At 36.7% G+C, this 27,932-nt stretch overlaps 1 protein-coding gene across 3 annotated transcripts; it reads left to right on the top strand.

Annotated features, from left to right (window-relative positions):
- Nucleotides 1-1,286: 1,286 nt before the first annotated feature.
- Nucleotides 1,287-27,730, top strand: Axud1 (AXIN1 up-regulated 1). Of its 3 annotated transcripts, none has more exons than XM_089240158.1 (4): nt 1,287-1,430; nt 16,596-16,692; nt 19,222-19,557; nt 24,457-27,730. In XM_089240158.1, exons 3-4 carry the CDS (start codon nt 19,251-19,253, stop codon nt 26,031-26,033), a joined length of 1,884 nt encoding a protein of 627 aa, XP_089096284.1. In that variant the 5' UTR covers nt 1,287-1,430; nt 16,596-16,692; nt 19,222-19,250; the 3' UTR covers nt 26,034-27,730. The 3 variants fall into 3 exon arrangements, with proteins under 3 accessions (XP_089096284.1, XP_089096286.1, XP_089096285.1); XM_089240160.1 differs by lacking the exon at nt 1,287-1,430 and adding an exon at nt 11,039-11,101; XM_089240159.1 differs by lacking the exon at nt 1,287-1,430 and adding an exon at nt 14,835-15,149.
- The last annotated feature ends 202 nt before the right edge of the window (nt 27,731-27,932 follow it).

The raw sequence follows: 27,932 nt of genomic DNA, 5'->3' as shown, positions 1-27,932 counted from the left end.
ATACATTAGATCAGTCGACTCCACCTGTGACTACGGGGGGGGGGCACCCCCACGCCCCCCGTATCTCCGCCCATGCCCCCCCCCCACTTGCCAGGGCCGTCTTAAGAGCGTCATGGGCCCTCCGGGCCAATTGATTTTCCTAAGGCCCTACCTGGAAAATTCTCGAAAATTTCAATTAGTCCCCATTTTTGTGAGGCCCCTCTTCTCTTAAGGTGCACGGGTGGCAACGAGCCGTCGACTCCACCTTTGACGCTGGAAGAGGGCACTGCCCCCCCCCCCCCCACGCCCCCCGTATCTCCTCCCATGTTTAGAGCCCTGTAACCATGGGCGGCCCGTGTATGTGAGTGACCAAAACAGTATGCAAAGCATGTGAGATTAAAAGTGTGCAAAGCATGTGAGATTAAAACAGTGTGCAAAGCATGTGAGAGTAAAACAGTGGCAAAGCATGTGAGATTAAAACAGTGTGCAAAGCATGTGAGATTAAAACAGTGTGCAAAGCATGTGAGATTAAAATAGTGCCCATACATGTGAGATTGAAATAGTGCCCATACATGTGAGATTGAAATAGTGCCCATACATGTGAGTGACGAAAAAAAAGTGACTTCAATACAGGCATACTCGTAAGAGTGTGTGTGCATAGGCGTACGCAGAATTTTCTCGGGGGGGGTTTCGATTTTTTTTCTTCTTCTTGGGGGGAGGGGGGGTGTTTACGTTTTTTCCTGCAAAATAACACTGTAATCTCGGCTTGAGGGGGGTTCCCCCCCCCCTTGCGTACGCTAATGTGTGGGGGGAGGGGTTGCAGTGGCCAAGAGGTTTATTATAGCACAGAATGGCGAATTCGAGGAAAGAGTAAAGAAAACTAGAATGGGAGGAGGAGGGTAGGAAAAAAAATGCTTGTATTCACAGGCGGTACCCGTAAATGCACCTCTTCTGGTGACCCTACTGCCCAAGGGCGTATAGCGGGGGGGGGGACTTGGGGGATTTGCCCCCCCCCCCCCGAAATATGAGAAAATGACCAAAAAAAGGGAAAAAGATGGCCAAATCTATTGTTCTATCACTTTGGTCTCCCCCCCGAACCGAACTAAATTTCTGGCTACGGCCCTGCTACTGCCAGATTACAAATTCAAAGAAACACTTCTGACTTTTTTTTTTTTTTAAATCTAATCCAAACAAAAAAGAAAAAAAAATTTAGTTTCGGTTTTTTTGTTTGTTTTCGTATCTTGAGAGGCGGAAGGGCCAAAGTGCTGATTTCGTCCGAGAATGTCATTTTTTTTTTGTCTTCGAGTGTGTGTTAGCCAGAGAGAGAGAGAAAAAAAAATCGATGTGAATTGCGTGGCTTTTGTCGCATTGTTATTGGGAAGAATCGGAGCTGCGGTGTTCGTTTCACGTGTAAAAAAAAATCTAGTCAATAATCTTATTAATGTGTAATGGTTAGTATTGATTATTGAATCAAATTTCCCCTCTAAATTTTTTTTTGTTAAATCCATTTATTAATGTTGGAACGAAATGGTGTGTTGATCAGGGCCGTAGTGTGTTTTCTCGGGGCCACGGGGCAGACTTTTCTCTAAGGGGGTCACTCTTGAAAGAGTTATTATTATGCAAAACAAATGTAAACATTTGTGGGGAACACCTCCCATTCGGCTCCGGGACCCAGGGGCAGTGTCCCGGTTTCCCCAGCCTATTCACGGCCCTTGTGTTGATGGTCATTGTTCGGTGTGTTAAATAGTGACAGTATTTCTCTCTTGTATTTGTTATATATAAAGAAAAGTTTTGTATTTAATGTTTGATCGCTAATGTTTAAATTAAGGGAAAATCTAGAAATGTGGGTAAGTTTAGTTATTGGATAACAGCCAAAATCCCACATCAAATTTATTTTTTTGTTCGTTATTTAGCAATCATGAAGGTCGGTTTAGACAACAAAACTGATCATAGATGGTCGGCGAACACAGAACTTAATAGCTTTAGTAGTACTGTTGTGGAGAGGGGGTGGGGGGGAAGAACTGTTACTAAATTGTGCAGTCTAACGGCAAATACCCCCGGGTACTAATGGTGTGGAAGGGGAATCTTTCTTCCTTTCAAACCAAGCACAACTCGGGTCTTTCGCCACAGGCAATTTATTACCTAAATGTGCACGGTTGATTTACTATCGTGAGTTGTGTCGGAAGTGTAAGTGTGTACACCTAACAGTCTAAGTGCTAATGTGGTGTTGTGCCTAGTTTTTCAACATTGCCATCTATTCTTCAGACATGAAGTGAGTGAAGTGTAATGATTTGAGTATTTGTATTGTTTGTTGGTCAGTGGCAAGAGTTTTTAACGGAGACATCAGCTTGTATTCGTGCCTTAAACTTGGGAGCCACAGAATACCAACTTCAGCCTACACTACTGTGACGATGGTAGGGTTCGAACCCGCCACCTAGCGATGGAGTCTGGGGTGGGATGGAGTCTGTTACTGTGACTATTTGACCACCACAGTGGTGGGAAAGACGACCATGGATAACCATGGTTGCAATCAAGGACAAACATAATTACCTTCATGAGGGAGGGTGAACACAACTGTGCTGTTATGCAGGCATCATCTTGCATTGTATGATGACCTGGGTTCCATTCTCACAGGCACGTGGTTGTGGTCAATTTAAGTTTTTTTTCCTTTGTCGAGAAAAACACCCGAAAGGATGATGAGAAGTCACCAAGTGTTAAACAGAGTCATGCTTTCGGACGTCTTTCTTGTCGAAAAAGAAAATCTCCAACACATTTCCAAAAAGGAGGATAACATACTAAAAGCGACAGACTCTTAAGATAAATATATGATGATAAAAAACACAAGAACCAAAAAAACATACTTGGACTAAATAAGGGATAGAGGTTAAGAATATAACGTCCTGCACTAGGCCCGTCATTTGGGGGGGGGGGGGCCTGGCTTTTGAAAATACACTAAAAATGGTATATATATATACAGATATACATACATTGTGTACGTGTTCTTTGTCCCCCCCCCCTCCTCCTCCGGAAAAAGTCCCTATCCTGCACCTTCTAGCCAAATCATGGTCTGCTGCTCTGTCTCAATGAAGTAGGGTTGTATCGGACCCTACGTACTGTCCCAAGTATGTAGGGTTGTATCGGACCCTACGTACTGTCCCAAGTATGTAGGGTTGTATCTGACGTCCTCCTACATTCTGGAAAATTTTTGGAAAATTTTCCCTATTGTCCTCATTTTCAGGTTTCTAGAATTATTTCTTTTTTCTTGGAAAGTAAGTTTTCCCCACTTTGAAACCTCATTCTCTTCATTCACATGAATGTTTTTGTGACCAATAGCCGTTGGAATTCTCAGAATTTTTTCTGTTTGAGCTGGGAAAGGTTACTCTTGTGGCCGATTTTATTGGTGTCATCTGTTGTGAAGAAAAATTGGGAAAAGTGACGTCACTAAGGGTACATGTGCAGGGGTCCTACTTTCTCAGTTTTCGAAGCTGGTAACCCGAGATATATAAGCAGTTGGTCAGAGAAGATCTGGGTTATACTGGAAGCTGTGATTGTATGCCTTGTGAACTGAACCTAATGTGAAGTTTGTTTCTTTGTAATGCTTGTTATAGTGCTGCCATCTATGTTGTGAACTATGAGTGAACTGTAATGACTGAATATTTGTACTGTTGTAGGCCTGTTGTTTGTGGCGAGACTTTTTAATTGGGAGATAGGCTCACACATTTGCATCTGAAATTTACAAAACAGAAAACCATCTTCAGCTGACTACACTGTAGCATTAGTAGGGTTCAAGCTTGGGTCCTAGCAATGTGTCTGTCATTATGACAACTTAACCACCACAGCAAAACATCATCGACCATATACAGGATTGAAAATAATAAAAACCAGGACTCCTTTAATAATACAACGATCAGGACAAAAAAAAAACTCTGGGTTCAATAAAAAACACGATTGTGGGATTAAAATTATAACAGCTAGTTTGCAAAAAATGAATGGAAATGTGTATAACCTGATAGAATCCATATGTAATCCTGAGAACAAATTCCAAATGCAATGTTCCAACAAAAAAACTGAATTTATCATGCTGAAAAAAACGGCATGTGTGATGCAACGTATAGCAAACAAAGAAAACGAAAAAAAAATAAGCTCAGAAATCTGTGATAGTTCGTCCTTGTCAGAAAACTTTCCTGACACAGGGATACAACAAAAAACGGCGACTTAACCGCAGTAAAAATTGCTACCGCAGGGAGCCCCCCATCGAGGGGTTAGCGCACCAACCCCTCGACGAGTATAAAAAACAAGCCTGCCGTTCGGAATCGGTAATAAATTGTAGGTCCCGGTCTAATTAGCCCTTGTGTGCAGAAAATGACCGTGGTGCGACAAAAATGATCAAATGATCAGAAATCTGTGTGTGCACGCTAACATACTTGATTCATTCAAATGCTATGCTAAAGCCTATTACAATTAATTTCTAGTGAACTTTAAAGGTGATATTTCAGCTTCCGACGATAACCAACGATAAAGAAGGAAATAGCAGCATAGAAGCTGAAGGATCAATAATAGCCAGCAGAAAAAAAATGCCAACGGCCAACAATGACCAACCATGACCAACCAGGAAGAAAATGGCCAACCATCACCAACCAGGAAGAAAAGCGCAAATGAGCTATAGAAAGAAAATTGCCCAAGAAAAAAAAGTGATTATACTATAGCTGTTTCCTAGCTTGGGCAAGAAAAATATTTGGTTGGCACCTAGATTTTTTTCTAGATATATCGAGCTATGTACTCTGTTACTATTAACCCTCAATGCAGATATCGTTCTTCAAGTTTTTTGTAAAATTTTGCACAGCACACTATTATCAAATTCTATATACATAGCAGATGAAAATATCTCCTGATTTTGTACAAAAAAAATTAAAAAACCACCCATGGCTCGAGGTTCAAACCAAACATGCACCTCACCTCATCCATATTCCTCTATGGAATTTCTAACGAATGAGTACATGTTGGAATGTGCTTGTTATGTGTTCATACACAAATTATTCATCAGAACAGCATTTATTGGGTAATATCTGGGGTGTGTGTTGATGGTGGGGAAGAGGATCGTTGGACAACCAAACCCATGGTTACAATCAGGACGTAAGTCAGCCGGAGATGGGGGGCGGGGGTGGCACAACTATCCCTGGTGACTGATTTTTAGAAAGAACCAAAATACCATTATAAAATCTAAAATCATTGAATTTTGCAATGGAGGTGGCAAAATCATGTTTATCCCCACGCAAAAATTTTAGTTATGGCCCTGCATAAGTGAAATTAGACTTCAAGGGACCAGAGGGAAAGATGAGATAATGTCAGTACATATACAATGAAACCTTGATGTAATGGCACTCCACGGGCCGAAAAAGAAATATTGTTACAGAGGGATTATTGTTATATATGGAAACATCAGCTTATTTCCAAACAAGGCTTAAAAAAACATTGTTGTAGAGATATTTATCGTTATGAAGCAAGGTTCCACTGTATATAGCTACTGCTGTTTTTGGGCATCGTGCTGGACTCCCATTGTGAAAATCTATTTTCGAACCCCATTGATAGCACAGTAGTGGTCAGCTGAAGATGGCTTTTCTGCAGTTCTCCAACTTTGACTTTGATGTTCAGCCTAGGATTGAATCCTGAAAAGTTGCGCCACTATGTTTTTAATTTTGTCATCAATAATAGATTTATTAAAAAAAAATGTCCTCCTCCTGGCTGCTCCCCGCCCATTTTTGATATGATTAATGAAATGGTAGCTTTTTATCCTAAAATAAAAATATATTCTTTTTTAAATAATATGCATTTTTAGGGCCAGCATACTTTCATCTTTTTCGTAATTTAAAATTTTTTTTTTGTCAATAGTTTATTCAAATCTTACACCAATTGCCACCTATAAAATTTTGTACTGAAAAGTTTATAGAATGTAGCCATTGCTAGAACTTCCTTTTAAATCAATTACAATTGTAAATTAACTCACAAATTAGGGTTTATTCTGGAAAATAGAGAGCCGAGTGTCTTTATTAAATGTCCTTCTGAAGGTTTTTAGCAGTGGCTGATGCGAAGATATGTTTAGGAAAGAAAGAAAATTCAACTGCCCTCTTGCAGGAATCAAACCCACTTACTTCCCGGGTGAGCACTCTAGACCAGTGTTTCTCAACTGCTGGGCCCTGACACCAGTCAAACCAGGCCGTGAATATCTTGCAATTCATTTTTACCCATTTATACCCTATTAGTCATGCATATTACCTGGCCCACCCACATAAAAGAAATCAATCGGGCCACGGTCTTCCAAAGGTTGAGAACCACTGCTTTAGACCACTACACCTACTACATGCACCTCGTCTATATTCTTCTGTGGATCCTCTAATGAATTGGTACATGTTGGAATGTGCGTGTTCGTGTTGTGAACCTAACCACGAAGCTTGTGTGTGTTTTTGTATAATGCTTGTTATAGTGCTACCATGTGCCACCTATTTTTCAAACTATGAATGAAGCATCATGATTGAAGATTTTACCATTGTAAGCCTGTTGCTCTCTGTGGCTCGACTTTTTTACAGGGAGAATGGCTCGCATTCGTGCCTCGAAGTTGGGAACAAGACAGCTAAACTACACAAAGGCAATGAATATCTCAATCTTAGGATTCGTATGGATAGCGGAGAGTGACATGATCCTCAGATAAGTCACCATCTGGTGGCAGGGTCAGCAGTTGTGAGCTTTGGCCTGAATTAGGTCCAACCGTCATGTACCGTCCCATCCAGTGCATACAAGGTCTAAGGAAAGATTGAGTTATTCATTCCCTTTGTAGTCTTGTGCGCCCACCCAGCAAGTGAGAGGACAATGGTTCAATTCCCCACAGGGGCAGTTGAATTTTCTCTCTTTCCTAAACATATCTTCACATCAGCCAGCTGTTAAAAACCTTCATATGGATAGCGGAGAGTGACATCATCCTTGGAAAACGGCCTTCTCGTGGCTACTTTTTTTTTTGTGAGAAATATATAATTGAAAATTTTTTTCATTTCACCAACTGTTTCAGTTCAGAAACATCTATTATTTCTGAAAAGCGCAATAGTTTTTCATCAGTGTTGCAAAACATGTAAGTCTTTCTCCTGCCATTTGACTAGAAGGAAGGTTTGATCATAACTTAGGGAGTAATAAAAATAAAAACAAATTCAGATTTTTCTCGGTTGCAATATCAAGCTGCAATAATGTTTCATCCAAAGACTTTACTTTGGGAGTGCATCTCCTGCTTTAGGAAAACGGACAAATTAGAAATCTGTTGCAGCACATAAACTGGACGAAAAAAAGAGCAAGAAACACATAAATAAAAGTGCTATCGACAATAAAATTGTTCAGAGTATCAGTGCTTGTCCAAGTTGAAAACGAACTACCAGAATTAGATGGAAAATGTTATGATTGTCAACAAATAAATATCAAGACAAGTGCTAAAACAGGCAAAATGCTTTGTCCGATTTGACTATCTCTGAATATGATTAAATTTAAATTTATGATTTTTTCCACCATTAATTTCGAACAAACTTCATTGCTCACTATATTTCATTTATTGGCAGGTAAAGAAGAGTTCACTCAGAATATTTGTGACTAAGTGGTTGGCATTGTTTTTTATAATTTTTTGTCATTTTTTATCCAATTTTGTGAGAATGACCCATTTGTAAACATAATTATATTGTAATGTAATTTATAAGTTCACAAAATAATTTTAATATTTGATTTTAGTGAAGAAGAATAAGAATTTGAGTGGGTTTCATTTAAAATGCAGGAAAAACAGGAAGGTGTTGGGACGGCCATAATTAGGAAAAATACAGGAATGTCCTTGCAAGCGAGTTCTATGATCACCTTTTTCTACCCCAAAAAAAAATTCCTATTTTTCCTTTTATTTGTATGTTTTTTTTTTTTTGGCAGCGAAATATTTTGTCCTGTGACAACCTACTGATTTTTCCAATCAGTAGCTTGACAAATCGTAGGTGCCAGATTACAATGGCAGACAACTGAAAAATCATTATTGGTGCCTAAAAATTAATATTAGTCACAAATAATTTTAAATTAATACGTCATTGCTGAATATGAGATCATGAATCGTATTCGTCAATGCTGAATTGGATGACAAAATTTTCTGATTTCATGACAGTGTGGCTTCCGACATGGAAAGGAAATCAGTAAGTTCAAGAACTTCACATCAGGTTTCACTACACGTACACGCACATTCCCGCATGTACCAATTCATTACAGGTTCTGCAGAGGAATATGAACGAGGTACATGTGTGGTTTAGTAGTAATAGTAAGTTCAGGAAAGGTCGAAAAACATCATTTAGGACCATTTTTCCTCTGGAAAAACCAAGCTTTGCTCCAAGAAATTACCCCAAAGAAATTCGGCTGGTGCAATTTTTTTTTTTTTCTGATTTGTCAAGACCTGAGTATAAGTACCATAGAGTTCCACAATATTTTGTTGCAGCACAGATTTGATTTTGTTCCAAATTTAGCTAATCATTAGTTGTGTCGAATCTTTTCAAACGTGTATCTGAAGAGTAAAAATAGTAAATGCTGTGAGTGCCAAAAAATTCAAACACTGTTTTTCATGTTGTCATAATTGACGAACAAGCAATGTTTTACAAAATGTTGTAGATGTGAAAAATGCCTAGTAGCCCTCTAAGTGGTTCAAAAGAGCGTGAAAAAGGATTGAAAATTTTGAACATCCCTATTGGCTGCAAAAAAGTTTTTTACGATTTCCCAACATTTTTCTTATAGCACTTACCGTGTTTGCCACTTTTACCTTTCATTTATTTATGACATGGTGAAATCTCAAAATAATAATTTTTCCATGTAGATATTAAAATATATCACAATCTTAGATGTGGATTTATGAGAGGGGAGTTTTAGCCGGCTATAGTCCAGAGTGGTAAGTTTTGAGGGCTGACAAATTCAAGGAATGAATGGTCAAGAAAATTATAGTAGAATAATAATAGAATGGGAGAAGGGCAGGGCCATCTTAGGAGCATCATGGGCCCCCCGGGCCAGGAGATTTTTAAGTTACTCCGTATCAGGCAAGTATACATGCTTATTCTCGAAAATTTCAACTAGAGCTCATTTGTATGAGACCCCTTTTCTCTGAAGGTCCCCATGCCATGCCCAGGTGGGGCTCATGGGTTAAAATGGCACTGGAGAAGGGCAGCAAAATTTGTGTATCCCACAGGCGATGAAACTATGAATTTGCTTGAGTGAGGGACTAGGTCAGTAAGTGACCAAAAGAGTGACCTAGAGAGCAAAGATCAGGTCAGTGAGAGACAAAAAGAGTGATCTAGAGTGTTAGCATGGAAATGACGAAGAAAGTGTGCAAGCATGTGAATGACCATAAGAGTGGCTTAGAGACAAATGTTTATTTACATGGGGGGCTGAGTGGGTTATAGCCCAAAACAGTGAATTTGATAAATAAGTGGTCAAGAAAACTAGACTAGAATGGAAGAAGGGTGGCAAAATTTGTTTAGCCCACAGGCAAGTGAAACTATAAATCTACATAGGTTGTTTGATAAGTAAGGTAAAAATGGTGTTCACATTTTTTTTTGAAAAAATTCTGTTTGGTTTTTCTATATGGTCTTCAAGCTCAACACACTTTTTCGATATTTCTTTATCCCATCAGATAATTACATTTTCTCTGACTCTTCAAAAAAAAGAAAGATTTATACAGCTGTGACATACGGCAATGTCTTTATTTGATAAACATTTATTTTCACCAAGCAAAACTTTCAATATAGGGAGTAGGGAGAAAAAGTCATGTGGGGTCAAATATGCAGAATTTAGTAAGATTCGTGCAAAGCGCTTGGCCCAATTCTTCAAATTTGACATTTGCAATGGTGTATCTGTAAGATGGGACATTGGCTTGGTGAGGTAGGGCTTTTTTGTCTGTCAATCTTGGCTGTTTCATCTGGTGCTGCTGCTGTTCTTTTGAATTTCCCAGAAATATGGCATAATCTTCTTAGATTTCCTTGACCAAATATAAGGTCCTTCTTGAGGTAGATTATATAGACAATGCCTTGAGAATACAAATGTTACCACCACTTTTTTAGCAGACAAAACAGCCTTTGCTTTTTGGGGCCATTTCACCACTCTTCATCCACTGCTTAGATTATTGCTTTGTCTCTATTGTATACTGGTGAATACATGTTTCACCCATAGCCAAAAATCACCGCTGAAAGTCTCAAAGGTTCTTTCGAAATGCTTTTGCTTTTGATAAATCGTGACCAATCCTGGCACCCATCTTGGACAAAGCTTTTTCATTTTTAATTCCTTAGATGCCCACAAAATCAGCTATCTCAAGCAGCTTCAATCTGCAATCTTCCATGAAGATACCAAGCTATCTTATCTGGATAGCTTGCAACTATTTTAGGTAAAAATGGTTTTTTTTAGAAATTTGCTTCACTTATCAAATGGCATACATAGAAGGTTTTCTAACCCTTTGACTGTTTTTTTTTTTAATCTCACTTACTATGGAAATGGAAAAATAGGTCACAAATATAACAAATTCAGTGTTTGGGATTTTTTCACCAAATGATATTCAAAGAATGGATGGGACACGTTTATCCCAGTCATAGTTAATGGTGTTATACATATGAGGGGATGGTATACTGTTTAAATAGTTTATTATTATTAAGAACAAAAAGGAGAAAAAAAACACAATATATATAAATATAGTATTCTACTCAAGGGATCACTTGATCCGTCCAGAGTATGCAAACATAAATTTTTCTGTGGTGGCAAACACTTTCATATACTAACAAGTACTGAACAAAATACAAGTATACAGATAGACAAATATTTCAAAGGCCTAGGCGACACAACACTGTATACTGGGGACCGAGAAGTATCTTCTTATTGTAGTAAAATATTAATATAATTGATAATTAATTTTTTGAAAGCTCTTAATTCATTTTCATATTTTATTTCATTTGGCAGGTTATTAAAATATAATGGAGCCAAATATATGAATAGCTTTTGGATTAATGTTTTTTTAGGTTGTATAATATTATATTGAAAACATCGACGGAGACGTGTGTTTGTTGGGCATTGCTTGATTTCAAACCAAGTAGGATTTTTATAAATAAACATTAGACTTCGGTATATATACAATTTTTCAATATTAAATCTATAGTCTGATTTATAATTATAGGCAGATGGTGTAGGGCTATGAGAGGAAATAATATTTATAGTTTTTTTCAGAGCACTTATTAAAACATTTAAATTGGACTCATAATCACCTCCCCAAACACATATAGCATACTGAATAAGTGAGTAGAACCAAGCAAAATAAAGTGTATGAATAAATTGAGGAGATATAATATTTTTTAAGCAATATAAACGAACATTCATGTATTTTATTTTGTTACTAAGTGCAGTTGCATGAGAGTTCCACTTCAAATTTTTGTTTATAGTGACTCCTAAATATTTATACTCTTCAGTTTCCGAGACAAAAACATTGGTCATCAGAGCATCTCAACTCATGGCATCGAATTATAAGTGTTTCAATATTTCTATTATATAATTGAAAATTTATGTATTTAGTTTTGTTGAGATTCAAGGTTAACTTATTATGCCTCAACCAAGTGTTAATTTTCGTTAAATCTTCTTCAGTATCAGATTTCAGCATGGTATACATTTGTTCTGACAAAACAATAGCTGTGTCATCGACATAGCTAATCAAATCACCATGTAGATCCAGGTTATTGATATCATTAACAAAGATTAGAAATAAAATTGGTCCAAGAACAGAACCCCGTGGGACTCCAGTTTTAATAATCCTGTATGTACCTATTGTATCATTTATTTTAACTGCTTGCATTCTATTTGACAGATAAGTTTTAAACCAGTGATAAGTGTTGCCTCTCAGACCTGAACAATATAACTTATGCATGAGAATTGGATGATTGACACTATCAAAGGCTTTTTTAAATCTAAAAACATAGCAAGGGTTCTTTTGCTATCATTAATACTTTCATATACTTTTTCTGAAAATTTGAAAATTGCCATCTAGGTATTCTTATTTTCAAGAAAATCGAACTGATTTCTCGAAAAAAAAATTTAATTGATTTAGAAAATTTATAATTTTGTGTTTCATTATCTTTTCCGAAATTTTCGAAAAAACAGGCAGAATAGAGATCGGACAATAGTTTTTGAAATCATTGACATTACCTGATTTATGAATGGGTATAACAAGAGCACATTTTAATTTATCAATAACAACTCCATTGAGAATTGAAGAGTTTATAATGTGGGTTATAAACTTTAAATGGTATTTACTGACAATTTTTAGCATTTTTGGAGTGATTCCATCATAACCAACCGCTTTATTATTCTCAAGTTTGTTTATTAAATTCTTTACATTCCTTTCCTCTATCTCAGTAACAACTATAGAATGATACTGGTTTTTGGTACTAGAAGCTCTATTTCATCTATTAACTCAGAATCTTCAGTTATTGCAGAATTAATAAAAAATTCATTCATTTCATTCACTGTTTTAGAATTAGTATTTACTGGAAGTACTATTTTATTTATTTTTCGATTTATGATATCATTAGTAACTTTCCATTGTTTCTTGATGTTGTTACCACATTTTATAAATTTATTATAGTAAAAAGCATCCTTTGCAGCTTTTAGCTTCTTTTTTAACTGTTTGTTATAGTTTTTGTAATTATTTTCCTTATCGCGATCTAAAGGATTTCGTTTAAAAACTTTATAAAGTCTTTCTTTAGTATCGACCATACATTTCAATTCATATGTAATCCATTCACTTTTCAAATTATTTCCTGTTTTGCATTTAGACTGTTTTGTCCAGAAATTACGATGCCTAAACACAATATCAAGAAATTTGTCATATAATACATTTGCATCAGTCTCATTGAAAATGTTTTCATCAAATTCATAATTTTTTACCCATATTTCAAACTTATCATAATCCACATTTTGACAAAACAACATACATATATGGTTTTGAGGTAACTGTAGCATCATCTGAGTAACTAAAGGTGAAATATGAGCAACTAGTCTGGCTCTATGAATGAAATGTATTTCAATTTCTGGACAATTTTTGTCCCAGTACAGAGATCTTTCCAGCCAGAATTGGGGTCCATTTTCCGGATCCCTCCACAAAGTTCTGGACCTGAAAAACGGACCATTCACAAAATAAAAATTAATTGCCCCATGAATTTGTGACATTTTGGCATTTCTTTTGTGGTAGATTATTTTACTTCCCACAAAATTACTTATTTTTCACAAAATTTATGATCCTCTTCACAAAAATAAGAAAAATTTTCACAAAACAGGACCCTACAAAAAAGTCTGGACAGGCCCCTGCAATAGTAATTTTTGAAATCTTAGTGGGACATACACACATATATATGTCCTGTTAGTAGTCAAAGGATTAAAAACAGATCTACTTGGGCTCGACAAATCCATCGCCATGTGTGATTAGAACAATTGGCATTGGCCTCTAAAATTTTCTGTCTCATTACAAAATTGGAGTCTGAGGAAAAACCAAAATTTTCGAAACTTGTTCAGTGACATAAAAATAGAAAGGTGGGGGGGGGGGATGCCAGTATTTCTTGGGAAATTAGAAAAAAAAATTCAGTTGTTTTTTCCGCACTGAAACAAATGCTTGCCTTCTAAAAAATTTCGCTGGTACCTAATTTTTTTTTTTTTCAATTTATTGAACCCTGGAGTTCTGAATCAAAAAGTCCCAATTCACTGTGTTTTTTTTTTCTAAAAAATATCTTATTTAGTAATCAAATTTCTGAATGGGACAATTTTTCAAATGTAGGCCTATCAATGCTCAGGATGTCTCAAATTCGTAAATAGTTTAAAAATTCACTAAAACTGAAGAAATTGGTATATCTGAATGCAGTTTGTGAAAAAGTTATTCTCACGAAGGGAGATTTTTTTCTTTCTTTTTAGTATAGGAAAAACAATTTAGTTCAAATTGATTGGAGTCACTGCATTCTAGTCTAGCAGGAGTGATTGAACCTGAACCTTCCTTCAATCTCTTGTATGTCTGAAATGTTGGTAAACCTTCAGCCGTCAGTTTGTGGCTGAGGTAAAACAACTTCACCAATGTCAGCATCACACTAAAAACCTTACATAAGCGCAAGTTACAGGAAAATTCAGAAATGAACTGTTAATCGCATGCCCTGTATTTTTTAGGACTTTGATTAGCATATTTCCAATGATTTTCCATAATACAGTGCCCTCTATTCATAAAAATTAGAATTAACTTTCTTTTAAGATTTGACTTTTTTATGTATTATTTAACTTTGGAAACAAATAAAATAAATTAAATTGAATTTGAGAAAAAAAAATCCCTATCCGTGAGAATAACTTTTTCACAAAACACATTCAATTGTACAAATTCCTTCAATTTTTACGAATTTTCAAAGTATTTACAAATTTATGGGACACCCTGTACTTAGAAGTTTCAATTTATTAATTTTTCTGTGTATCCTTTTTTTCCACTCGCACTCCTGTTCATTTATTCCATCTAAAGTTTTAAGAAAGGTGGGGGAGGGAGAATGAGGCAGTACGAGAGCCATGTGTTTGGTCCTTCCCTTTGATTTTTTTATATTTATATATACAGATCATTTCCCCCCACCCCTCTCTTTTATCCTCTTTTTTTTCCCCATTCCTGCTCCATTAACCCTCCCTCCCAATTTTTGCATCCCCTGGATTGGTAGAGAACCTTCACTCCCCTGCTGAGCAGTGGAAGAGTCTATTGATCTGGCTGGTGCTGGAGTGATGCACACAAGACTGTTGTTAGGGGAGATGGGGAGGGTGGACAGAAAAGGGGCTGGGGAGAGACAAGAGCGTGGCTGATCAATAGCTGATGTTGGAGCTCCAGTTCTCATTTCATCTCGCAGTCTTTTCCTCTCATGCCGCCCCCTATTTTACCTGAATGTTCTTGGGGTTTTTACTTTTGCCTCCACGCCTTCCCCCCACCTCTATCTCCGGTCACACACACACAGGTCCCTGGGTTAAAATATACATCGGTGTGGTGCAAGAGATAATCTTTTTCTCCCCTTTTATACCTTTCAGCTACTGTTTTGACTAATTGTGGGTGGTTGATTTTAATCTTTGATATCCTTAATCAGGTAATTATATTGTATTTTTTTTTTTCTGTTTCTTTCTGTTATGACTTAGGTGTGAAGATATTTGAGTTATATATGTGTTTCCTCCCACCTTCCACTTCTATTCATAATCAGCATATTCGTCTCCCTTTTCTTTTAAGCTGCGGTGTTTAGGTTTATGTGAGCTTTTCATTAGGATCTGCTCAGAATGGTGTGTGTGTTTGTGTGGGTAAATGTTCTCTGGAAGTTAATGTTTGGTATTATATAGCTCTTGGATGGCAATTTTTTAGAATTTTTGGATTATTATGTAACAAGAGTTAAAGATATTTAATTTATTGATTTCATTTGTAGTTGCCATTCTCAATTCTCATGAATTATGATTTAATGATAATTTTTCTTCTTTTTTTCAGTTGATGGTTATTAGGTTGATGGCTTTTGATCTTTAAACATGATTATTATGTGGTGATAATTGTGATAGTATCAGCTTTTGTGATCTCTAACCATGATACTTGTCTTTGGATCTCTAGCAACAATGATATGTGATAATAGTCATGATATCGGCTTTTGATATTTAATTACGATAATAGCTGACAATAACCATGATTATATCTTCTTTTCATCCTTAACCACGATAATCAGCTTTTGATCTTTAACCATTATAAATATATGATAATAGTCACGATGATACCAGCTTTTGATCTTTAACCATGGTAATAGCTGATAATAATCATGACAAATATGTGATGATAATCATGATGATTTATGTTTTTGACCCCTTTTAACCATGTTTGTGTATGCTAATAATTACAATATCTGGTTTTGATATTTAACCTTGGTAATATGTTATATTCATGATAGAATCAGCTTTTGATTCAAAACCATGATAATAGCTGACAATAATCATGATAATTTGCTCATGATTATTAATCAGCTTTAATTAATCTTATATTAATCAGCTTTTGATCTTTAACCATAATGATAGCTGACAATCATGATAAATATGTGATAATACTCATGATAAATATGCGATAATAATCATGATATATGTTTATAACTCTTAACCATGTGCTAATAATCATATTAACATCTGCTTTTGATCTTCAACCATGATTATGTACGGTAATAATCATTGTAGTATTGGTTTTTGATCTTTAACCATGATAATATGTGCTAATAATCATGAATGTATCAGCTTTTGATCTTTAATCGTGATTACATGTGATAATAATCATGAATGTATCAGCTTTTGATCTTTAATCGTGATTACATGTGATAATAATCATGACCTCAACCCCCTTAGATTCTCTCCTCCCCTGGCTATGGCTTTGGTTGTTTATCATTGTTCCTTCGAAATTATTCCGTTTACATCATGCTTTTTTAAAATTTTCATTTTACTGCAATTTTTTTTTTGTTCTATTTTCAGTTCCTTCGTCTAATATATTTACTCATGATTATTCTTTTCTTTTGCAGAATTCTGTATCTGTTGATCTGTTATCGAGTCATGTGTATTACTACTGGAACTAGTCTGATACCTTGTCTGTAAGAAACACACATACAGAGTATTGTGGTATGTTCTCATTTGTCCTACAAGTTGGACTGTATATTTATTTATTCATGAATTGTATACCTGAACTTATATGTTCAAATTTTTTTTTTTCGAAAGTCATTCCTACCATAGAAAAGTTGTATCTCTGACAAAATCTTATATTAAAAATTATGGAATACATTATAATCTGTATTTATGTATAAAACTGATTTTCTCTGTGTGTGTGTTCTCCATACAAATCTACAATTTTTGGCCAATCCCTGTAAAATTTTGCATATACAGCCAAACCTTGTTAGTGCGTCACCCGGGTAACATGCCATACCGCTTACCAGGTCACTTTTTGAAAATCCCAATTGCTCTCTGTGGGGGTTCTAATGTTACCAAATTTCTGTATGTTCAAGAATGTTTTGCATTGTTCTTCTAGTGGGGGGGGGGGGGGGAATCAAGAAAATAATCAAGGATATTTTGCTGGGAACCCTGAAACATTAAAAAAATTAATTAGTAAAAAAATACAGTGTAGGGAGAGCCCAAATATCATCCACGTAAGCCATTATTTTAATTACAGGACTAATTCATGTGCAATTTGTGTAAAAATTGTTCTATTCTATTGTCTAGACTATAGTTTCCCAACCTTTCTTGTCCCATCGCCCCCTAACGCAATCTATTCCATAGAGTCCTGTGCTATACCCGTAGCTTCTACCGCCCCCCCCCCCGGGACATTCCATCGTCCCCGGAGGGGCTGTTAATGCCCACATTGAGAATCACTGGTCTAGACTGTTATCTAAAAATAAACTGAGTTATCTATTATATAAATAGATAACTTTAGCACACCCAAAAAAAAAAAATTTGCTTTGCGACCTCCGAATTTTTCCTATAAAAAAAGTGTTCCCAATATCGTCCACGTCTAAAATGGGTTGAAATAAAGTTTAATTTATGTTATGATTGTAATTTGTATTAAACGGGAAAATTAAGACCAGAAAAAATTGAAAGTAATTCAAGACAGTTTTTTTTGTACTTTTAGAAACATAATTAACATACCCTTTTAACACTTTTCCTAAATACAAAAAAACAAACTTAGGAGCATTCTACACAAACATAACGTTTTGTTTTCTTTACTTTTCTCTTATCGCATTTTCTGTGGGACCATTTGCTACATATCAAACATTTTAACCATGTTTCTCCATGACAATCGTTTAAGTGAAGTCCTCCACAAATTGAGCATTGAGCATCATTATCTTCTTTGCCACAACTGCTGTCATTGTCGTCAGTTGACACATATGGAGGTTCTTCATCTTCCTGAAGAGATCCTCCTACCTTCCGTTTTTCCGATTTTCATTTTTTTCGGCGCTGGTTCCTTTACAGCTTTGTCTGTTGTTTTTGCCAGTGTCTTGCCAGAAGCTGACAAACTTTCAAGTGATAGTTCTTTTCCCTTTTTTTTCTTTTCCCGAGACAAGTCAGGGTTTCTGTTGAAAAAAAGAGGGAGGCATTTCCTACCTGAACTTTTTTCTTCAGAAAATGGGTGGCGTAAATTGTTTTTAATGGCAAGTTGAAATTCCATCCTTTTTACGTCCTTTGTACTAAGTCCATAATAAGTTTTATCCATTTGTAAATAATACTCAACAAATTGATCTTCTACATAAGAAGATATAAAAGGTCTTCGTCCTAGTGGCACATCAAGTAATTTTTGAAGTTCATTTTCAGGTTTTTTTACATACTCTTTTAATGTAGATGAGGTGCTTGTAAAGTTTGTAATGCTTTCAATAGCCCCATCTCTTTATTTTTTTACCGCTATTACATCTCTTTCATTTTAATCGTTTCCCACATCTTTCTATGTGACATCTGGAAAAAATCTATTTCTAAAGTGTTCCTAATATTGCTTAGGATGATAATGGGAACAATCTAACTCTCAAACATGGTAGCCTCCATTCTCAGAATCAAATTGCAAACCAAAAAATAACTACACCAAAATGTGTCCTGTTTTATGTTTCTCAATGGAATAGGTAACACCCCCCCCCCCAGTACACAGTGTCAGCATTAAATGTTAGAGAGCATACAATGGTATTCTTAAAATTGGATAAAACGGTTTTCGCCTTCCAAAGCTGTTTTTCTCACTGTCTTTTTCATATTATCCTGGGGAAATTTAGTTCACAGAATAGCATCTGTCTTGCTTGTAGGCAACTTGGGTTCTTGTATTTTGGGAATTTCGATTGCAATTAGTCAAAGCATGTAAACAGGTGTGAAAGGGGGGGGGGGGACACATGAAAAGCACTTATATCAGTGAAGAGATATATGTTCAGAGTGAAAAAATTTTTTTCTAAAAACCTGGAAAGGAGGACAAAATGGCAAATTTTCTGAAATTCAGGGGATGCTTGAAATGTCATAAAAAAAGAGGACGTCTGGTTACCCTAGTTTAAAGAATCTGAGTTGACATCTTCTGTATCTCAATTTACTTTCCTACCACATTCAAAGTTAAAGAGTGAGATTTTTATAAAATTGAAATTGATGATTTTCTGCAACTTTGCTTGTTTCAAAGATGTATTTTTTCCCCAGTTTGAAGTGATTCTACCATCAGCACAAAAATGCCGAAACGCAGATCAGATGAGCCATTGTCATCCGGCAGCGATCAAAATGCTGATTCTAAGGATAGTATAGTGGCCAGCCTCCCAAGCAGCGACGAGACCAGCAACAGCAGCATCAAGTCTGAACAGAGCTCAGAAGTTCCTACAACATCGACTGGTCAAGCGAGCGAGGAAAACTCTGATGCTGACAATCCACCCAAGAAGAAAGCTCGCAAGAAAAATGTGCAGTTCGATAATGTGACAGTGTTCTACTTCCCTAGGACACAAGGATTCACGTGCGTTCCTAGCCAAGGAGGTTCCACTTTGGGTATGTTTCTCTATCTACCAAAATGCTTTACTGCATACAATATGCACGAAAGCTTTTTTTAATACTCAAAATAACCTTATTCACACACAAACGTGTGTATATGGCATATAGATAGTTCCCTGCTTAAGATGCCAGTTTTATTTATTTGCCCCAATTTTCAATTTCAAGCTTAAATTTAATTGAAATTAAGACAGTGTGCACAATAGTATTAGAAAATGATATGAAGTAAAAACCTCAATGAATTGAAGCTCTCCAATCAACCGAGGGCACATGTACAGACCAAAGTCAACCGCCACATGTGAATTTCACTAGCTCAGCATGTCACAATCATAACGACCTAGTTGCAGCAAAACCATCAAAAAAACACTTTATTCAGTTCAGTCAGTGGAAACCAGGAATTGCTCAGAATTCAGACATTTCATCCACAGTTGAGTCAGACATCTTCACAGGGGTGGAAAATCTGCTACAAACTGCTACAATTTCCAGGTTATGCTACATTTTGCTACAAAAACACCCAAAATTTTTGATTCTGCTCCATAGTGCTACAAGAACAAAATTTGGATGCTTTTTCCCCGCAAAGTTTTATAGAAATAAAAAACATACCTTCAGAGCTCCCACTTGTTGCACTGTTCCTACTTTCAGCTAAAATGTCCTACTTTTATCCCACTTCCCTTCCTCCCCCCCCCCCCTCAAGTCCTATCTACAAAATTTGTGTAATGGATTTTGATTGGCAAGGTATTAATGATTCCTTCTTCAAATAATACAAATGTAGTAGATTGCAATTAATGTACCATTTTCAGGTTATTTGCGGGGGGGGGGGGATGTATATATATATGTGGACTTTCTCTATTTGGTTAATTAATTTTTCGCTTGTTTAGTTTGAGGGTTCAACAAATAGAGTAGTCATTAAAAACTTCTGTCTGGATGGAAAAAGTAATTTTGTATTTACTACTTCATGGTTTTGGACAGTAACTAACATTCATCATTCCAAATTATGGCGCACATTTTCTGTATAGGTCAAACAAAAGTTTGCATAATAAAGCAGTTGAGTACATAGGCCTATTCTAGATTTTGTGACTCTGATGCTACCCAATAGCATTTTCATCTGTATTTTTAGCACATGCAGAGACATAAACAATATTTACAATGCTCAGCCAAGAGCTAGAAATGAAAGTGCTTCATTTGTCAAAAGCGATTACACTGGCATTGAGCAGTAAAATGTAAACAAATCCCTTTAAAAAAAAGGTTGAACAACTCAGTAAAACCCATCCTGTTCACCTTGACTTATTTACATTGGACCTTTTGTGATTTACACAAGTTGCACTGTGCTTTTGAAAGTGTTTTTGAAGGAGTGTCATTCTTAAAAAACTTACATGCTTTGATAATTCGCTGTACATTGTGGAAGAGAGTTGACAGACTGGACTGTGAAGGACTCCACAAAAGAATGTAATATATAGTGAGGAGAGTAATTATAAGAGAGGATGTTTGATAGTACAACTAGAATAGTAATTTGAAAATCTTGATAGCAAAATAGTGCTACGTATCTGTATGACGCAGATCACAAGTTGCGCACAACGTAAATCACCTTTGGGCCTGGAGGAGATACAGTGCACTGCACGTCCTCCTGTGAAAATTGTGCAGTGTGTCTTTCATCTCACAACTTTCGATTTTGGTTCGGCCATACTTTTAATGTTTAATATCAAGTATTTTTACAGATTTTGCAAATCATTACAATCGTTATTTTCCCTGAAGTGATTTTGGACTGTTGGGTCTCTCATGCACATTGCAAAAGCCTCTTAATTGTTAAAATTTTCAGTTGTAAAAGCATTCAAATCGCTATATTTATGTTGAAAATAGTTTACCTCATTAAAGATAAAGATCCTTCTTATTTAGCATATAAAGATCCTTTTATCTCATTTTTAATGCATATTGACTTAGGCTCGGATTACACTATAAAAGTTTGATAAAAGATCTTTTACAAAACTTGAAAAATACAACCAATAAGCCTATTGGTAGATTCAGCATTAGTCACCCCAAGTGGCATCAGTACAAAAACATGTTAACGAGATGTTTTTCTCATCTGCTAACACATCTATGAAAGACTACTTTATTTTCCTCAGTGAATCGCGCTAAGAAAAGTCCATCTAAGGACCTCTTTCATAGATTGCAAGAGGACCTGAGTTTGATTACCAGCTATGACAGCAAAATTTTCTTTCCAAAGTGTGCCTCAGCAGTAAATCTCTTTCCTAGATGTGTTGTAGGCAAAGAAAAATCATCTCCCTTTGAATTTTTCCCCCTCTTCATTTTACAGAGGTAAGGAAAACAGTTTCATTCAATAAGAGTAGGAAAGAGAACCCATTTTTGAGGTGGAACCAATGCTGAGAAAATCGCTTCCTGCTAGAAAAAAAAACTGTTTCTTCAATGCTTTTTTTTTTAGGAGAGACAGAATCTCTTCCCATTTACTGCTACCTCTGGTAAATTGTGGTGACCCTTTTTTTCCCTGATGATTTTTCTTTGAAAATCCTCACAATAAAACATATTGAACGTGTAAATTCTGAACTCTAGTGATAATACAGTTATACCCTGTTATAATGAAATTCAAGGGGAAGAAAAATTTGTTCCGTAAATCTGATGTAATAAAATATCCTGCCATCATATGAATGTAGCCATAAATTAGGTTTGTTGCATCCCAGAGGATACATACCATTACATACCACATTCACAGTGACAGATTTGACTGTGTATAAAATATTTATCTTTGCAAGTCTTGGGATTTTCTGGGCAAGGCGTTGAGACAATGTCCAGGGAATATGCTATATATTATAATTTTATGACGTATCTTAAACTGGAATAAAGAAAGAAATAAAATAAATAAATATATTGTTGTATTTTTGTATGTTTGCATATTTTTGTATATATACAGGGTGAATCTGAACTATTCTGCCAAAGGATAGGGAGTGATATAGATGAGCCCAAGTGAATCATGAAACACCCCACTAACCCTATCCTGTCTCAAACTGTTTTCGAGTTATGGTGGATAATTGATTATGGAAGAAATATGTGTCAAGTCTAAAAAAAAATCTTAATTGGTGAAGTTTCTAAGGGACCTACACACAAACTAAGCACATATTTTGAAAGAACAGAAAAAATCCTATGAGGTGACATCATTTTCATCAAAATATTTAGATTTATTGGCGAGCTGCATGCGCTCTAAGACTAGCAAAGCTCAAAATCGAATTATCATCAAAATTTTTCATCGCCAATTATGCAAACATCCTTCCGGCTACAATCAGCCAAAAACTTGTCTATTGCACCAGCTTTCGAAAAAGCCTACAATAAACCATATCTGTGTTCTAGTTCAGGACAAATTTAGCCTTTTGTTCGTAATACGCTCCAATCCTGTTATAACAAACTCCAAGAGACCGGAGAAATCATTTCATAATAACAAAATTTTGTTATAAAGAAATGACAGATTTTTACATTGTTCTTGTGTAAACTTATCTGTGGGATTTGAAAAGTTTTTGTTAAAACTAGATTTTCACTATAACAGTATTGATTAAAATGGGAATTGACTGTACATCACTGAAATCAATGTTTGTCAAAGTAGATATTTGACAAAAATTCGGCATTGGCAGTTACAGATTTTGGTGACAATTTGATTTTGCAGAAAAAATCATACAAGGTGACATTACAGGATCATTGACATCTACAGGATATCTGTATTTAATGGCAAGAGCTTCAATCGCTGAGAGATTGTGAAGTGAAAAATCGCATTGTTGCCTAAACTTACTAAAATTACTCCAACGAATGCAGATTTCAGTGATGTATTGCAAACAAAGGGGCTAAATTTCTCCTGAACCGGAACAGTGATATGGTTTATTGTATACTGCTTTGAAAACTGGTGCAATGGACAAGTTTTTGATAAATTTGACCGGTTGTAGCCAGAAGGGTATTTGCGTAATTGGCGATGAAAAATTTTGGCGACAATTCAATTTTTAACTTCGCCAATCTTTGAGTACTTGTAACCCGCCATTAAAGCCAAATATTTCGATGGAGGCACACTTGGTGTCACCTTATAACATTTTTCCTGTTCTTTCTAAATGTTTGTTTAGTTTGCATATAGGTCTCTCAGAAATTTCACAAATTCAGGTTTGTTTTTAGATTTCATGCATTTTTTTCCATAATCGATTATCCACCATATCTCAAAAACTATTCGAGAGAGGACAGGGTTGGGGGGGGGGGTTCCATGATCTGCTTGGGTTCGTCTATCACCCTCTTTCATTCGGCAGAATAGGTCTGATTCCCCCTTTATATGTTTGTATTGTTTTATTTTTTGCATAGTAATAAGTGTTGTACTTACTAACCCTTGATAATAAAGTGTTCCAGACTCTGCCACAAAGCTGGGCTGGAAGAGATCTCAGTAGTGGGATAAGTCCGGCGGTAGAGTTCTGGCATTCATGTCATATATATAGCCATCTGGTGGCTCGTCGTCCATGAGCTATTAGCTGATAGGTTCACCGTCCATTGCACGGTTCCGTTCGGCACATATACACTCTAGCGAAGGAAAATCTCTGTCTCCTCTGTAGCTTAGTGGTCAGAGCACTCGTCCGGCAATCGAGGGACCCGGGTTCGACTCCCGGTAGAGGCAGAGATGAGTTTTTTCCTTCCTTAAAAAATTAACATCTCAAATAATAAATATCTTCACAACATCCAGTCTTCCGTATATCTTGTATTAATGTATTCATTGGACACTTGCATGTTACTTTTCATACATAGAAATTTGAATAATTAGGATTTTGGTTCATATCGAGTTTTTCTGTTTTCTAATTGTTTGTGTGGATTCTAGGAGTTTGTGTGAAATTTATATTCTTAAAATGAATCCTGTCTTTTTGTTTTCAGGAATGGATCAGAAACATGTGCAAGTAAAGATGTTTTCACTGCATGAACATGCAGAAGAACAGAAGAGAATCCATAGGGAATTGATCACTCATCAGCGCCGTCTCATTAAATGCCAGTCTGCAGGATCCGATTCTGACGAGAGCGAGGATATCAGTGATGTGTCTGATTCAGAACTGGAGGCAGACAGTTGCTTCTTTCTACAGCCCGTACCCATCAGGCAGAGGCGGGCATTGTTAAGAGCATCCGGTGTTCAGAAAATTGATTCTTTGGAAAAGGAGGAATGCCGTGATATCAGGTCTTCCAGGGAGTTCTGTGGTTGTGAATGCAAGATCTACTGTGACCCGGACACTTGCAGCTGCAGTCAAGCTGGAATAAAATGCCAGGTGGATCGGTTTTCATTTCCATGCGGCTGCAGTAGAGATGGCTGCAGCAATGTCGCTGGCCGGATAGAGTTCAACCCATTGCGAGTACGCACACATTTCATTCACACTCTCATGCGCCTGGAGTTAGAGAAGAAGCAGAGCCAGCAGGGGTTGTGCAAGGTCGAGATGCCAAACTTTTCCATAGACTCCGGTTTATCAACTTGTGATACTTGCAACACTTTGTCTGCATCTCCATCTGTTTTTACGCAATGTATTCCAGCCGCTTCATCATCATCGTATTGTCCATCAGTCGACGGTCCTTGCTCAGTAGATGTTGGCAGCTGCATCGTGAATAGTCCATTGAAAGAACAAGTGTCCACTTTCATGACTATAACAGAATCGGAGAAGAAGTGTGTCACCGATATCTTTCCATCGCCATACAGTCCAGATAATAGTTCATATTCTGAAAATTCTGATTACTCGAGTGACGATTTGGATTCGGATATAGAGGCTCCTACATCTGCCGATCCAAATTGTGGAGCGTCTTGCAGTGGTGTGGGGAACGTGGACAAGTACCAAAGCCCTCTCTCCAAGACCGATCAGCATACAGGATCTATCAGTGAACATAATTTACGGTGCTACTATTCCAATGATAATTTTCGTGGCCTCCTTCAGCATGAGGGTAATTACTGTAGCAACAGCTCTCATGCTGAGTTCTCTAATAACTCTCCAATCAGCAGTCACGATGGTAGTAGTGGCCATCTTAATCATGGCCATTTCACATCGACTGTGAATAGGTTACAGAGCTTCAATTCCGAGCACGCCCATCCATCACTGAAAGAACATAACAACGGTTATAACCATCATCATCACCACCACCACAACCAACCCAACAGCAATGCACAAGCTGCAGACTGCAACGAGGAAGAACAAAAGTACACAGACTTGAGTTCCGTTATTCCTGGCTCAAAGATGGAGCTCTTCAATGGACTCCTGTGCTCGAAGGTCCAGGATGTGACTGCCATCAAGCCGGTCAACCTGGACTCCGAGAAGAATGGGGCTAGTGGCATGGACAACTGCTCTCTCACAACAACACTGCCAAGGGAATCCCAGAAGTGTAGTGTCGTCCGCATGGACAACGAAAGGAACGATGAACCAAGTGAAAACTTAGGTGAAATCCTGAAGAAAACCATAGTCGAAACTGTTTCCGCGTGATGGTAGCTTATTGTAGATTTTTGATTTTTTTAAGGGAACTTAATATCCATTCGTAGGTACTTCTTAGTTCGAAATATGACCCCCAGATGGCTCATTCCCGATCATTTTCTCGAAATCTCGTGTCATTCCTCACCTCCATGACTGTAGGTCAATGTAGATAGTATTTTTCGGCTGCTTTGAGCAGCGTTATTGCTTTCCCTCACAACAGTTATTCATTGCGTCAGTCACAAAAAAAAAAAATGATTCTTATATGTTGTGAATAATTCAATTGTTAATAGGGGGACAAACTGTGCCGTTAAGGATGTTCGTTTTTACCTGCTCAAATATACGTGAGAACACACACAACATCACTGACACTGACAAATTATATGTAGACTGCTGTTTCGTAGTGATTAATGCTCTGTATTGTTGAACAATACATTGGATGCACTGTCGAGTATGTTTGAATGCTTATTATGAATAACATATATAATTCATTGATGTTTTGATGATCTCTTTCTAAAAGTACATACATCATGCCATGCAGTGTTTTTTTCCTTCTTATTTTTTCTTTGACAACTGAGTTAAAACGAAAAAATCTTTCCTTATAACATAGCTGCACGCCACGTCTCAAGAATTTCTATTCCGTTGCCCAACTCATAAAAAATTCTTTATCTTTTTAATTTCAATAATGATTGCAAAAGATCCCTACTTCTGGGGGAAAAAATTATTACCCAAAAAAAGTCTGTTGCTTAGGTTTTCTTCCCCTAAAATGGCACTATTAGTCATGTAAATTGTTGCCATTACTTCAAAAAAGAAATGTTTTTCATTTTGGCGGAAGGGGGTTGGTCAAATTTGCCAAACAGCCAACATCTCGACAGTTGAATCAATGAGATGACTTGTATCTGTTATGACCATGTGTCGTTTTCAGATCCAATGGCAATTTTTTTTTGCACAGGATTTGATCTGATCTCAACAAGGATAGGTAATTTTACATTAGGAGCTTAGAAGTGGTGAGTGGACTCGTAGTTCTCCATCTTCGAGCTGCTAAACTGGTGTTTTTGTTCAAAGCGTCATCTGATTGTTGACAAAAAAAAACAGGATAGGGAACAGCGATCTCTACTGTAGCAGCAATACTGACATCACACTTTGCTCAAAGATGGCAGATAAGTTGGCTTTACATTTTAAGGAGCCATAATTTCATATTGTTGAGTGATGATTATTGACTTCATGCAAAGTGTTTCAATGGTGAGAATGATGTCACATCTTTCTGAAGGAGGGAAAAATCCATTCTTTGTTTTTCAAAAATCCCTTTTATGTTTGCTTTTGTACAGAATTAGGATCCACATGCAAATCTTCCTGATCCTCATTCGCAAAGGTTGACAGATGCTATAAACACACTTTGGCACTGGTTAGTTATCATAACTGACATTTGATAATAGAAAAATGAGCCATGTCTTATGGAAGTATTGTAATTTTATGGTTGAAAAAAAAAACATTACAACACTTAAATCATGAATTTGAATAGGCTACAATCCAAAGTATGTTAAAGTATGCGAATGGTTGTCTAACTACTAATGTCTGTGCTTGAATACTGGATTCAATTGCGGTCGAATAATGTTGAATTTTTGTGAGTTTTTTTTTTTTTGAAGTGGCACAAGTCATCTCTTTGTTTCAATCTTAAATGACAGTAACTTTATCAATGTGTAAAATACCAATCGATACCCAGTTCGTCCTTGTCAGAAAACTTTCCTGACACAGGGGTACAACAAAAAACGGCGACTTGACCGCAGCAAAAATTGCTACCGCAGGGAGTCCCCCATCGAGGGGTTAGCGCACCAACCTCTCGATGAGTATGAAAAATAAGCCTGCCGTTCGGAATCGGCAATAAATTGTAGGTCCCGGTCTAATTAGCCCTCG

Source organism: Pholcus phalangioides, unplaced genomic scaffold, assembly GCF_987345545.1.
Source record: "Pholcus phalangioides strain wild (caught in Gottingen) unplaced genomic scaffold, Ppha-v1.0 ptg000012l_1, whole genome shotgun sequence".
Taxonomy (NCBI): Eukaryota; Metazoa; Arthropoda; class Arachnida; order Araneae; family Pholcidae; genus Pholcus; species Pholcus phalangioides.
The sequence above is the reverse complement of the archived record's forward strand: the minus strand, read 5'-3'. Positions and strand labels throughout refer to the sequence as shown.

What these genes read in the sequence shown, in the direction of transcription:
- Axud1 (XM_089240158.1), top strand. Translation starts at nt 19,251, where the DNA reads ATGCCGAAACGCAGATCAGATGAGCCATTGTCATCCGGCAGCGATCAA. An exon ending in CCAAGGAGGTTCCACTTTGG is followed by an intron (nt 19,558 to 24,456) that starts GTATGTTTCTCT and finishes TTTTGTTTTCAG; the next exon opens with GAATGGATCAGAAACATGTG.